General features: G+C 49.8%; 1 protein-coding gene across 6 annotated transcripts in view; it reads right to left on the bottom strand.

The window, feature by feature from the left end:
- Nucleotides 1-15,098, bottom strand: part of LOC123127423 (probable protein transport Sec1a) — a 77,373-nt gene that overhangs the window by 13,507 nt on the left and 48,768 nt on the right. For 5 of the 6 annotated variants that reach the window (XM_044547124.1, XM_044547121.1, XM_044547123.1 and 2 more), the window contains 2 exons: nucleotides 10,792-10,905; nucleotides 10,630-10,707 (listed from right to left, as the gene is read on the bottom strand). In XM_044547124.1, the coding sequence (XP_044403059.1) occupies nucleotides 10,630-10,707; nucleotides 10,792-10,905 (192 nt within the window). Of the gene's footprint in view, nucleotides 1-8,384; nucleotides 10,491-10,629; nucleotides 10,708-10,791; nucleotides 10,906-15,098 lie in introns of those variants that run through there. The other variant, XM_044547125.1, reaches the window with a different exon arrangement.

Consider the following 15,098-nt stretch of genomic DNA (forward strand, 5'->3'; position numbering starts at 1 on the left):
CACTGTCATTGTCATTCTCAATGAAATATATTATTTCAGCATTGGCAGGGATCTGTGCCTGCATACCTTGAACTTGCCTTTCATATGACATTTTGCTCAGCATTGGCAAGGATCTGTGCCTGCATACCTTGAACTTGCCTTTCATATGACATTTTGCAAACTTTCATGTGTCCACGGCTCCATGTGCACTCTGGGAACCCTCTGTTTTGGGGCGTTTTCTCGTTCACGTGAACAACCGGTTTGGAAGAAAAAAAGAGCAGGTACAATGTCATCGGGCATGGTTTCCCTCCCTGGCTGTCTCGTGCTTTTTGCTGGTGTGGCCTCGGATTCTGTCTCGTATACGCAGCTTTTCATTGGTGTTGGTGCTCATCAGCCTGTGGCATCACCTCTTCTGGCAGTATTCCTTAATCTTGATGGCCGTGCCTGCTTTTCTCCTTGTGGTGCTACGTCAACCACTTCAGCTCTGTCTCATCCGCCAATTACTATTCTCTGCCGGGGGCTGCTCCCCGTCGGCATCTCACATGCTCGACCTCCTCCACAACATTCACTGCAGACATGATGGATCCTGCATCATTGTCTGGTTTCTGCTTCCAAGCTTCTAGCTTTCTATGTTCTGTTGCGTCCAGCAAGTCCGTTGCTCTTTTGTGTTTATCATGCCATGCGAGTCCACCAAACCATTTATCTGCCAGCCTTCTTTTCTGGTCCTGGTCCTTTCTATACAACTTCTGGGCCTTTTTGGTCCTTGTTGGTTTCTATAGGATTTTTATCGCCTTCTTTTGCAGTATCATTGATCGACGCCCATTCTCTTGCCACCGGGGTTCTTTCGCCACCGGTTTCAATGGGCTACGATTTTTGCGCTATGCTTCATTCTCTTGATGTGCCATCTTCTCTTGACACTAATCTTGTATCTTCTCCTAAAGTTGTCTTCCTCTGATGTGCCATCTTCCCGTTTTACCCTTTTGGGTTGACTCAACAAGTTTTAAAGACTCCATGCCAAGACGACACTCCCAAGATGTGGAGTTTGGATTATCCCTTTCTTTCAGTGTTATACTTCTTCAAATGCAATGCTATTGCATATGCTTTGCATTTCAGGGGAGAGAGGGCCGGGGGTTAAGGAGTATTAGTATTTGTCCAAATTAGTCTAGACGTTCTTACCTATACCCCAAGTCATTTGTAATATATAAATGCCCCATGGCCTATGCAATACAACAAAGTTGCTCCTCTAACAGCAGGGACTCCATTTCAAGATCAGCAGTAGCAGTGGAACCAATGCAGGTAGAACTTGCAACCTATCTAACAAGATGAACTAGGGAGAAATCTTGTCACAGCAAGATGAACTAGCGATGAACTTGCAAACTGGGCTTGAGAGAGCAGGTCCTTCCACCGCCACACCACCGCCTGCGCCCCGCCGCCAAATGCACCAGAAGGGAGGGTGGGTGGGAGATCAAAGAAGTATTCTTCAGAAACCACAATCCAACCCACTTCCTGAAGCCGAACTATCTACCGCCGCTATGCTTCACCGATGAGCCACACCACCACCGTAGATCAGGAGGGAAGGGGATTTATAGGAAGCCAACCTTGACCTCTCCAGATCTCCAATGCCTCGAAGAATTGCTAGCTCTAGATACCAATTGTTAGCCCCTGACTAACTGAAATTAAGAAGAGTGCTATTTCTTCAGAAATGACAAAAGTAGCAGAGTTTGAGAGAGAAAAGCTTCGGTTTGCACAGCAAGCAGATACTTGTATTTGGGCCAGCTGGAGCATGACAGTTAGGGTTTCAACACGATTATGTAGAGATGCCCTCTTCCAAAAGGATTTGAGGCCTTATAGTTGTTAAACTTAATGCACTAGCCAACGCAACCAAAAGTCCAAACTGATGGAAAGGGCTAGCAATCCACATCACTTCAACACCCCATCTCACGTGTGACGCGGGAAGTCAACACGTGAATACTCAGAGGTATGGCTCAAGAGGCCTATACATGGACACTGAGGGGGGCGCAGCAATTTTTTCATAAATAGCGAAAGCCAGAACTTGAACTCGAGAGCTTAGGCCTTGATACCATGTTAAGCTTCTTGAGCCATACCTCTGAGTCTATTCACGTGTACAGTTCCTGATCGGCTGCTACTACCTAGTACTATATTTTGTAATACCAATCCATGAAAAAAAAGCTTCATGTTTCCTCTGCTGCCACCCCCGCTAGTCTAGTGTGTGCTTCCTAGCTTCTAGTTCTATGTTTTCCGCTGTGTTCACCAAGTCCATTGCTCTTTTTTTCGTGTTTCTCATGCCATGCAAGTCCACCATACCTTTGTCTGTCATCCTTTCTCTGGTCCTGATCCTTTATATACAACTTTTGTTGCCTACTAGTCCTTGTTGTTTTCTATACGATTTTCGTGGACTCTTTTTGCATTGTCGATCTATGCCCATTGTCTTAGCCGTTCAGCTTTTTTTCCCATCGGTTGTCGTGGGCTATGATTTTCTACGCAATGTTTAATTCTCTTGATGTGCCATCTTCCTTTGACAATCCATCTTCTCTTAATACTTATCTTGTATCTTCTACTGATGTGGTGTGTTTCTCTGATGTACCATCTTGTTACCCCCTTTGGCTTGACTCTGAAGACTATCATAACGGCCAGCAGCACACGCGAACGGAGCAACCCCCTTTGGCTTGACTCTGAAGACTATCATAACGGCCAGGAGCACACGCGAACGGAGCAGCGGCCTACGTCCTGGCCAGGGAGGTGGAGGTAGCATCGGCCCTGAGCTGAACGAGGCAACCTCGATTTGGTCTGCCTGGTGGGGTAGACGACGGCGGGAAGCTGGGTAGGTGGGCAGCGCAAGACCCGCAGGCAGACAAGAGGCAGCAGTCCAGCGGAATCCAGCAGCCGTGGACCTGCAGGGCCGGCAGGCGAGCTGGGTAGGGGCGGACGTGCGAAGCATCGCGCCCAGGAACAGCAGCCAGCAGAAGTCAACGGGGCGGCCTGATCTAGATTTTAGTGAAGCGTCCCGATCTCAGACTTGGAGTTGCGCGACTTTTATCTTAATGGTCGCAGATATACATGGTCTAACGAATGTCGCCAGCCAACCTTGGAGAAGCTGGATCGATGCCTCGCCTCTGGGGAGTGGAAGCCATTATACCTATCATCTTTCCCCACGGCGTTGAGCACTAGTGTCTCTGACCATTGCCCTCTGCTCCTCAGCTTGGACCCAGATCACAGAAGGCGGACACGGTTTCATATTCAGAGTTTCTGGACAAGAATTGATGGCTTCCATGAGGTGGTCCAGCAAGCATGGAACTCAGTCACTCCGGAGCAAAACCCTTTCAAGAGGCTGGCGGCTAAGCTCAAGGCTACGGTTGCAAGCTGGCAAGCTGGAGTGATCGTTTTGTCGGCAACATTAAGCTACAAATCCTTATTGCCAACGAGGTTATCAAGAGATTGGACGTGGCTATGGAATCCAGAGAGCTATCGGTAGAGGAACAAGCGCTTAGGCGGCTGCTCAAGAAGAAACTACTCGGGTTGGCCTCACTTGAGAGGACGATTGTGAGGCAAAGATCAAGGATCACGTGGCTCAAGGAAGGTGACGCATGCACACAGTTTTTCCATGCCCAAGCGAGTCATAGGAGGAGAAGGTCCATCACATCGTTAAATGTGGAAGGCACTCTGGTCTCGGATCATGAGGATAAGGCAGATGCGATGGACGAGTTCTTCAACTTGTTGGTTCCTGTCCGGATAGGCGTGGAGAGGCCGTGGAGATCAGAGACTACCGGCCGATAAGTCTCATACATAGTTTCCCGGAGCTAGTGGCCAAGGTGCTTGCCACTAGGATGGCTCCAAGATGACCACACTTGTTGGATCGCATCAAAGTGCATTCATTGTGGCAGATGCTTACATGATAATTACATGATGGTGCAAGGGATGGCCCAAAAACTTCACAGCTCCAAGAAAGCGGCAGTGATGCTAAAGCTGGACATTATGATGGCTTTCGATATTGTGGATTGGGCCTTCTTACTTGAGGTTCTGCACAAGCTTGGTTTTGGTCATCGTTGGCGAGCTTGGATCCTGGGCTGCTATCCACCTCATCTACTCGCGCGCTGGTGAATGGCATACCCGGCGAGGTGATCTACAACCGGAAGGGGTTGCGGCAGGGGGATCCCCTATCCCCGCCGCTATTTGTCCTACTGATGGACGGGTTACACTTCATGCTGCGAGCTGCTGCTGAGCAGGGTATTTGTAACGCCCCAAGGCCGGAGCTTCAGATGCCTTCCAGGGTTTCCGGGTTTTCGTTGTGTGATTTGTTTCTGCTTGTTGCAGTCATCTTTGCATCATGTGCATTGCATCATGCCATCATCTCATAATTCTTTTGCATCTCAACTAAATAAATTGTGTGGATCTTCGATCCATTTAAATCGAGGGAAGAGTGACTTCTCTTTATAACATATCCTTTCAATATTAGGGAGCTATAATAAATATTCCATTCCTTTGGAATTCACCATAACACACTTGCAAATTATCCCAATGCCTTTGTTATCTTAATTCTTGGTCTTCAATCTTGCCATATATTCTTTCATCATATTCCGGAGCTCCACCAAAAAACCTCAACATTTTTGGACCTCCCTATCACCTACTTCCTATGCAAAACCATTTGAATTAAATTCAAATGAGTTCGTTTCAAACTTCACCCACGTGATCATTTCCATTTTTCGTGGATCAAGCTCATTTTTGTGACTCTGAGAAAATTTACTTCATGTCCAAACTCCACTGCAATCCCTCTCGGCTTTTCTTCCAAGTTTCTTTTCTTTTATATAGTTAAAAAAGAGTTGGAGAGGGGAGAGAGAGCCCAGCAGCCAGGCCTTTTCCCTTTCCACAGGCCCAGCCGCAGCCCACTTGGGCCTCCCCACTCTAGCCGGTCAGGCCCAACCCGCACCGGACCTAACCCTAGCAGCCACTAGGCCCGACCGAGACGACCATCTCCTTCGATCCCTCGCGCACCTCTCCCTCTCGTACCCCTTCCACCCAGCGCCGCCAGGGAGAGCGCTCCCGATCTCATCTCCCTCGATCCCACTCCTCTCACTCTCATTCTCCCGTGCCCGATCCCATCTTCCTCTCTCCCCTCGTCCAGTTCTCACGAGCGCTGCCCAGGCCTCGCCCGACCCCCCGTCGCGGTCTCTTCAGGCGACCATGGCGCCCCGTCGGCCGACGAGCCGCCGCTGCCGTTGGCACCCGCTGCCCTGCCGCACCGGAGTCTCCTCGTGCGCCTCCCTACTTCATCCGGCCGCCGCGCCGCCAAGCTCCTCCACCGCGCCTCGCCTTCGACCTCGGATTTCGCGTCCCATGGCCACGAGCGCCACCAGCAGCAGTTTCAAGCCGTCCCCATCGCCGAGTCCCTCTCCGCCCTTCTGCACCTCGTCTCCGGCCCTGCCCGTCGGAGCCACGCCTCCCGGTGCCCGCAGCTGCATCGCCGGTCTTCCTCCTTGGCGTTGTCGCCTCGAGCCTCCCCATGCCTCCCGAGACCAACGTGCCAAGTTCCCGCCGCTGCCGCTGCAAGTTCCGCGGCCGTTGCTCCTGCATCGCGCCAAGTCCCTGCATCACGCCCTGTTGCAGTGGACGCCAAGTCCAACGGTCACCGAGCGTGGAACTCGCCAAGTACCACAAGTTCCTGATGGATGCGCCAAGTCCCCAGCGAGACCCGTTTTCGTCAAGTTCGACTACACGGCTAAGACCTCGGAGTTGGACCGCAAGCGCCAAGTACCCCACCGGCAAGACCACACGGATGCCCGAACGAGTACCGAACGATTCGCAAAGACCGACGAGAACGACTTCGTGGACCGACGAGTACCACGGCGACCGTTGTACGCCAAGTACCTCTCCGAAAAACGAACATGTACCACTACGTCCGGAGGAATCGGATCCGTCAAGTCCAACCACGAATGGGTACAACTATCGGCGACCCCGAACGACTACGAAACGTGAACCTCTACCGTCGACCCTAGAGCATGCGAGATCGACTACTTCCACTACCGCCGTCGCGAGAACGCCTACTTCCTTCTACGAACGAGAACCGTCCCCTTTGCACGCTACAAAGGTATAACCACCGAGATCGGCGTCCGAGAACGAATGCTTGTGTTGTATGAGACGCACCCTTTGTCTCCACCGTGTCCGTTTTGCCACTCGTTTCCATGCCCCTAACCCGTGGGAACCCGGTTACCGGGATCACCCCACCATCTTTTGCACGCTCCCGTCACATTTTCTTTTGCACCGACGTCTCAATGAGTTGTCGGAACCGGAACATTGCCGTGGCACCGTTTCGTTATCGTCGCCGTGGCACCCCTTTCGTTTCCGCCACGATGACAAATGCTTCTTAATGCTCTTGTCAACTTTTAATAAAAATTGCATAAACTTGTTCATGTCATCCGCATCATGATAACAACAATTAAAATGTTTAAAATTGTTGTTTGCTTTAAATTGCTATATACATGTGGGGATTTACCGGAATTGTTGTTGTTGTTTCCGGCCTCATTTAAACTTGACTAGATAGGTAGTTTTACTTTGCTTCACCCTCTTGCCATGTTTAACAACATTTAATATTGTTGGGTACATAAACAAGATCGAACTAAATAAGTCACGTGGTACTTAATTTGTAGGGTTGTTTGTGCACTTTGCCATGCCATGTATCTTTAAACCGGACATGCATCATACTTGGTTGTGCATCATGCCATGTCCATGTGTTGTTTGTTTACTATGTTGTTTGCTTTCTTTCCGGTGTTGCTTCTTCGGGTTGGTTCCGTTAACGTCGTGTTGTGAGGATTCGTTCGACTACGTCCGTTTGTCTTCTTCATGGACTCGTTCTTCTTCCTTGCGGGATTTCAGGCAAGATGACCATACCCTCGAAATCACTTCTATCTTTGCTTGCTAGTTGCTCGCTCTTTTGCTATGCCTATGCTGCGATACCTACCACTTGCTTATCATGCCTCTCATATTATTGAACCAAGCCGCTAACCCACCCTGTCCTAGCAAACCGTTGTTTGGCTATGTTACCGCTTTGCTTAGCCCCTCTTATAGCGTTGTTAGTTGCAGGTGAAGATTGAAGTTTGATCCTTGTTGAAACATGGAGATGTTATTCCTTGTTGGAACATGTTTACTTGTTGGGATATCACAATACCTCTTATTTAATTAATGCATCTATATACTTGGTAAACGGTGGAAGGCTCGGCCTTATGCCTGGTGTTTTGTTCCACCCTTGCCGCCCTAGTTTCCGTCATATCGGTGTTATGTTCCCGGATTTTGCGTTCCTTACGCGGTTGGGTTATAATGGGAACCCCTTGACAGTTCGCCTTGAATAAAACTCCTCCAGCAAGGCCCAACATTGGTTTTACCATTTGCCACCTAGCCTTTTTCTTTCCCTTGAGTCGGCCGGCTCAAGGGTCATCTTATTTTAACCCCCCCGGGCCAGTGCTTCTCTAAGTGTTGGTCCAACTGAGCGATGTCCGAGGCTACCAGGGGCAACTCTGAGCTGGCTTACCCGACGTCTTGCTCATCCGGTGTGCCCTGAGAACGAGATATGTGCAGCTCCTATCGGGATTTGTCGGCACATCTGGGTGGCTTTGCTGGTCTTGTTTTACCATTGTCGAAATGTCTTGTAACCGGGATTCCGAGCCTGATCGGGTCTTCCCACTAGAAGGAATATCCTTCGTTGACCATGAGAGCTTGTGATGGGCTAAGTTGGGACACCCCTGCAGGGATTTGAACTTTCGAAAGCCGTGCCCGTGGTTATGGGCAGATGGGGAATTTGTTAATGTCCGGTTGTAGAAAACCTGAAGTTGACCTTAATTTAAAATGCATCAACCGCGTGTGTAACCGTGATGGTCTCTTCTCGGCGGAGTCCGGGAAGTGAACACGGTGTTGGAGTTATGTTTGACATAGGTTGTTCTAGGATCACTTCTTGATCATAGTTGTTCGACCGTGCTTTTGCCTTCTCTTCTCGCTCTCATTTGCGTATGCTAGCCACCATATATGCTAGTCGCTTGCTGCAGCTCCACCTCATACCTTTCACCTTACCTATAAGCTTAAATAGTCTTGATCGCGAGGGTGTGAGATTGCTGAGTCCCTGTGACTCACAGATACTTCCAAAACCAGCTTGCAGGTGCCGAGGATACCGTGCAGATGACGCAACCGAGCTCAAGGAGGAGCTCGAGGAAGATCTTGTCTTTTATGTTGTTTCGTTCTAGTTGATCAGTAGTGGAGCCCAGTTGGGGTCGATCGGGGATCTATGTAGCATTTGGGGTAGTCTTCTTTTATTTTGGTTCCGTAGTCGGACCTTGTGTGTATTTGGATGATGTAATGCTTTATTCATGTAATTGTGTGAAGTGGCGATTGTAAGCCAACTATGTATCTTTTTCCCTTATGTATTACATGGGTTGTGTGAAGATTACCTCACTTGCGACATTGCTTTCAATGCGGTTATGCCTCTAAGTCATGCTTCGACACATGGGAGATATAGCCGCATCGAGGGCGTTACAGTATTCTGCCTCCCCTAGCCACTGTGGGACTTCACCACCTGCTGCTGAGCAGGGTATTCTGCCTCCCCTAGCCACCGTGGGACTTCACCACCGTATGTCCATATATGCGGACGACGTCATGACATTGTGGCGCCAGACACAGAGGGGCTGAGAGCCTGTGTCAGAATGATAGACGACTTTGGGAAGGCATCCGGCTTTTGCACAAACCTGGCCAAGTGCTCTGCACATCTCATCAGATGCAGTCCAAAGCAGGTGGATATAGTTCCGGAGGAGCTCAAATGCCAAACCCTCCCATTCCCATGCACATACCTTGGCCTACCGCTTGGGCTACGCAAACCGTCCCCAGCTCAACTGCAGCATTCGGTGGATAGGGTGACCGACAAGTTACCAAGTTGGCGAGCCTCTCTACTACACCGGAGTGGCAGATTGGTGTTGGCAAAAAACACCTTGACAGCAATGCCGGTGCACGCAATGCTGGCACTTGACCTGCCTGCCAAAACAAAGTCCCAACAAAGTCCCTACTATAAAATATCGCGGAATGGCATGTGGTGGGCCTTGAAGAAACACAAAGTCCCAACAAAGTACATTACCCTCATCAAGGACATGTACGATAATGTTGTGACAAGTGTTCGAACAAATGATGGCGGCATTGATGACTTCCCGATTAAAATAGGACTGCACCAAGGGTCCGCTTTGAGCCCTTAACCTTTTGCTTTGGTGAGGGATGAGGTCCCAAGGGATATACAAGGAGATATCCCGTGGTGTATGCTCTTTGCGGATGATGTGGTGCTAGTCGATGATAGTTGGGTGGGGGTTAATAGAAAGTTAAGAGCTATGGAGACAAACCATGGAATCAAAAGGTTTTAGACTTGGTAAAACTAAAACGGAGTACATGAGGTGCGGTTTCAGTACTACTAAGCATGAGGAGGTTAGCCTTGATGGGCAGGTGATACCTCAACAGGACACCTTTCGACATTTGAGGTCAATGTTGCAGAAGGATGGTGATATCGATGAGGATGTGAGCCATCGTATCAAAACCAGATGGATGAAGTGGCGTCAAGCTTCTGGCGTTCTCCGTGACAAGAGAGTGCCACAAAATCTAAAAGGTAGGTTCTACCGAACGACGATTTGACCCGCAATATTGTATGGCTGAGCGTTGGCTGATGAAAAGGCGACATATTCACCGGTTAGGTGTAGCGGAGATGCGCATGTTGAGATGGATGTGCGGCCACAAAAGAAAGAATCGGGTCCTAAATGATGATATATGTGATAGAGTTGGGGTAGCACCGATTGAAGAGAAACTTGTCCAACATCGCCTGAGATGGTTCGGCCATATTCAGCGCAGGCCTCCAGAAGCTCCAGTGCATAGCTAATGGCTAATGCATGCTGATAATGTCAAGAGAGGGCAAGGTAGACCAAACTTGACATGGGAGGAGTCCATAAAGAAAGATCTGAAGGTCTGGAATATCACTAAAGAACTAGCCATGGACAGGGGTGCATGGAAGTTAGTTATCCACGTGCCAGAACCATGAGTCAGTTTCGAGATCTTATGAGTTTCAGCTCTAGTCTACCCCAACTTGTTTGCGACTAAAGTTGTTGTTGCTGTTGCTGCAGTTGTCAGAGATAGCTTAGCAGATTGGGGTGAAACCAGCTGTCACATGTGGGCTTAGCTGGTGCAACCGGTAGCAGTTCACATTAGGAAACAAATCTGCATCTTGAAGTTTGGTAGGGTCTTATCTCTAGAAATTGTTTCCTAGTTTGTATAGTCCTTTCCACGTTTGCTAGGATCCTAGCCTTAGGCCTCAAGTCTTCTGTATGCACTTTATAGTGCCCACCTCCTAGTCAGATCAGGCTAGCAACAAAGAATCAAATTATCTCCCATCTGATAATTCTTCCCTTGCCTATGCTGTGCAACAACCCCTCCCTGGCTGGAGTCGCACCGCAGGGGTCCAAGGCTTCGGCGTAATACCCACACTACATGAAACCAGCACTAGAGGTAAGGAAGTGCATAAAAAAGAACTTCTACATGAAGGGAAAAATACATAAAAGACCATGCAAAGAATCATAATTGACATGGTTGGGCAGATACATAGATGTAGTTTCAAGTAGATACCTCCAGAACCGGATAAAATCGGGACAGTGCCCATGCTGATTGTTCCGTTGTTCGCTCTTTTCTATGTGCATGTTTTTTCTGTTTTCAATACGAACAAATGAGCAAACTCTGACATTCAAATTTTGTATACATACAAGCTAAGCTGGAACCTGTAACTTTTACCTTCTGAACATCAAATTTCAGTGTAAAACCTCCTCCTGAGGACTTTTTTGTGTCAGTGCATAAGCAGCGCATATTATTCACAGCGATCATGTCATCAGCAGATAATCCTGCCAACTGTCAACAAACATAATATCTTAAAGTTTCGTGCCAATGATCACAGATAGAATCAGCATGGGATCACTTGAGGACTACAGGCTTGTACAGAAGAATAAATGCAAGTTATAGACCTCTCATGCAGCAAGTTGATACTTGATACCACTTCATTGTCACTTATAGGTGCTACCAGCAATGTGGTTCTGAAATAGTTTTGCTTGACAGTAAGATTTAAAGGGGCACCCAAGGAATACAACAATGATAACAAAACCTTTTTCAATCATGTGCAATAAAATAACATTGGAACATGCTCATTCACAGTTCCTTAGTATTTATCCGTAATCCACAAATACATGGTACCAGGATAGTCATGCGTTCCAGTATGAAAACTGTATGTGTATGTGCATGCTAGTGTCATATATTCAAGTGTTATCAATTTAGTGGTATTATGGGAGGCAGTGGTAATATGCATTGCAATATCCCTATATGTGGGCGACGTGGTGCTCTTCTGCCACTGTACGTCGAGCGACATCGTGGCTGTGCGGGAGATCTTGGAGCTCTTCGGCCACGCCTCTGGCCTACGTGTGAACTACACTAAGAGCTCTGCCTCGCTGCTGCACTGTGACATGGATGAGGCAACGGACGTGCTCGCACACCTCGGCTGCCCATTGTTGAGCTACCGATCACCTATCTCGGGATCCCCCTCACGATACGACGGCCTACTGCTGCCCAGCTGCAGCCGCTAGTTGATGGGATTGCTGGCCGGCTCCCTGCCTGGAAGGCTGGTCTGATGTCCAAACCTGGGCGCCTCGCACTAGTGAAATCTGTCCTGGGAGCCATTCCAGTGCACCAGCTCCTCGCCTTTGCACCGCCAAAAAAGACTCTGCGCCAAATTGAGAAGATCCAGCGTGGCTTCCTATGGGCCGGCCGTGCTACGGCTAACGGCGGTCACTGTCATGTCAACTGGCGACGCATCTGCCGGCCCATCTCGCTTGGTGGTCTCGGAGTCCAGGACCTCGAGCGTGCTGGCCTCGCCCTGAGACTACGATGGCTTTGGTACTCTCGCACTGATCATGAGAGCCCATGGCATGGCCTGGACCTGCAGTTCTCTGCCGAGGAGAGGGCACTCTTCTTTGCCTCCACCACTATGACCATTGGAGATGGCCAGACTGCACTTTTCTGGGAGGACCGCTGGATAAATGGACAGTCCATCAGTCAAATAGCCCCAGCCCTGTACAACTGCATCCCCAAGCTCCGCCGCAAGACTCGAACCGTCGCTCAAGGTATACAGGGCAACAGCTGGGCGAGCGACATACATGGGACTGTAGGGATCAACGAGATTGGCCAATATGTGCAAGTCTGGCAGGCAATCGAGCACTTCTTACTCTCGGATGCCCCCGACCAGCTTGTCTGGAAGTGGACTACCTCTGGCACCTATACAGCACGCTCCTGCTACCTTGCCACTTTCCAAGGATCCACAACTTGTTTCTCCTGGAAGCTCATCTGGAAAAGCTGGGTGCCGCCACGTGTCAAATTTTTCCACTGGCTAGCCAACCTTGATAGGTGCTGGACTGCTAACCGCGTTGCTCGTCGTGGCCTCCAGCAGCAGCCCCGGTGCCCGCTATGCGACCAGGCGCCAGAGACGATGCGACACCTGCTCCTGGAGTGCGCTTTCGCCAAGCAAACCTGGCATGAGATCCTAGCTTGGCTAAGGATGACAATCGCAGGGCCAAACCAGGAGGATACTCTCATGGACTGGTGGCTCCATGCCAAGCAAAACACGCCTACACCGATGCGCAAGGGTCTCGCCTCCATTGCCCTCCTGACGCCGTGGATGATTTGGAAGCGGCGCAACGAATGCATATTCGACAGCGCCCAACCTCTTGTCCCAGTCCTGGTCTCTAGGATCAAGGACGAAGCCGAGCAATGGGCACGAGCTGGTGCTCGTGGCTTGCGGGTCATCTTACCCACCACCTGGGATGTACACTAGTTTTTTACTGATCCGGCATGAACTTCGCCTCTCAGGAGGATTGTAAATAACCTTCTATCTTTCCAATGCAATGAAATGCAAGTCCTTTGCGTTTTCCCGAAAATATGCATTGCTACAAAATGTAAGTGCTACCTGTTACAGCAAGTGCATGACAAGTTATCGTTAACTCGTATGAAGTGCCTACTAAGGAGGCCTCGAGAGACTGCCACACCATCTCACTATTTACCTGCCGTCGGACGTCAAATCTACCAGGTGGCTGTGCCTATTTCTCCAAAGTCTTCATCTCATTACAAAAACGAAGAATGTTCAACTATCTATGCTGTGAGGAAATATGCAACTTGTATTTCCATGAGGCCAATGGTCAATATATATAAACATACAGGTCTGGGAAATATGCAGAAAGCCCTGTGGCAAATCAAGTAACCACCGTAATAGGACATCAACCATCTTCCTCTTAGGGATCATGTTATCAAGGTGATATAGTCTTATCTCATGTTGGAACGGATCAACAATTAGCTATATCTTTACCAAGCGACTAGATGAAGCTAAGTTTCGCAAGTTAAGGCATGAGCTCAGTATCTTAATTCTAGTAGGTTAGATTTATTGCAAGACTGAAATGAACTCGGGAAGCCAAGGATAAAGATGTTAAGGTGTGTTAGTATTGGTCTAGGAGTCCTATTAGACTATGTTTCATTTCCTTGTACCTCAAGTCTGATGTAATATATATACGCCCCATGGGCTATGCAATAGAGATAGGTTGCATCCATAACATGGTATCATGTGCCCAGGTTTAGGGATTTTTTGGGCGTCGCAACTCGCCTTCCCAATCTAATCTTGCGCCACCATCTTTCTCCTTGCCAGCTATGCTGACCTCCTGTCATCACTGCTCTCCCACACCTCCCATCCTGCCTCTTCCCCACCGCTGCTGTTTCGGCTACTGCCGACCCCGGCTTCCCGCTGTCACCGGATCTCGCCGGGTCCCGTCCTTGATGTTAACCGCGCGTATTAGAAGGCTGCCACACGAAAATGTCCCAGTTCTCACGGAGGAACTCGCAGAGTGCACTTTCCTATTTGGGGTCCATGTTGGCCCCGATCTGCGCCGCCTTCGACGTGTCACTAGATGGATCTGAATGGTCACCCGACACCGTGATAACTCTGTTAGGCCACGACATGTTTAGCTTGAGATAAACGTAATTCGGCATTGCCATGAATTGGCAAAAGCCAACCGGCCTCGGAGGGCGTGGTAACCGCTCCTAAAGGGGACACGTCGAACAACAGTGTCTCGAGGCGGTAGTTCTGCAGCGTGCCAAAGACCACATCAAGGGTGATCTGGCCAAGCCCGCTGGCCTCCTTGCCGCGAATGATGCCCGTGCAACCTGGTTTTGATTAGCTAGAGGCGGGAGGGCGGGATTGCCATCTTCTTCATCGTGTCCAAGTATGGCAGGTCGATACTGTTGTCGTCGTCCATCAGAACCATGTTGAGGTAGCAACCCTCAATTATGGGGTCGAGCACCAGGGCGGCCTTCCCAGGGTGAGGAATATGTTCCGAATGGTCGGACTGATCAAAAGAGATCTGCGACTCGAACCAGCCCGGGAACTGTGTTATCGTGTGCATCTCTGCGTAAACTTCCCGGGTTGACACCTTCTGGGTCCTCTTTGACTATGCGCTAGAGAAGATCATCTGATATGTATGTCGGCCGGCAAGGGTGTTGCTCTGGGCTGCTAGGGCGGCGCCACCTGCGTCGCCCCCGTGTCTGCCGTCGTTGAGCAGATTCGGCCTTTCGTCGTGGTTGTCGTCCTCTCCACCGTTGGCTATCCATTGGCCTGCTTTCTGCCTATTGGTGTGCGTGGTCGTCGGGCCATCCTTCAAGGAGTGGTAGTGGCAGGGCATGTTCATAATTTTGTCGTAGGTCGGGCCTCTGCCCTTTTCCTTTTGCTGCCATTGGCGCTTCTTCGCGCCCTTGCTGCCGCTGTTGCGTTGGGCCCCGAACTCAGTGTTCACGTGGTATTCGAGCTTGGGCTCCTTGCGCTTGCAATTTCGGTTGTTGTTGTGGCAAGGTCGGCTCCACCCATCTTTCACTCCGTGCATGCCGGGGTCGCCCCGAGAGTTTGAGGACTTCCGTGTTGTCTGCTTGGCTTGCCAAGCCTCGTCGCCGGAAGCGAACTCGCTGGGGACTCTCGGTCATGGGAGTCCGGCCCATCTCGAGGGTGAGCCACTCTTCAT

The sequence above is a fragment of the Triticum aestivum genome, chromosome 6A, assembly GCF_018294505.1.
Source record: "Triticum aestivum cultivar Chinese Spring chromosome 6A, IWGSC CS RefSeq v2.1, whole genome shotgun sequence".
NCBI classification, from domain to species: Eukaryota; Viridiplantae; Streptophyta; class Magnoliopsida; order Poales; family Poaceae; genus Triticum; species Triticum aestivum.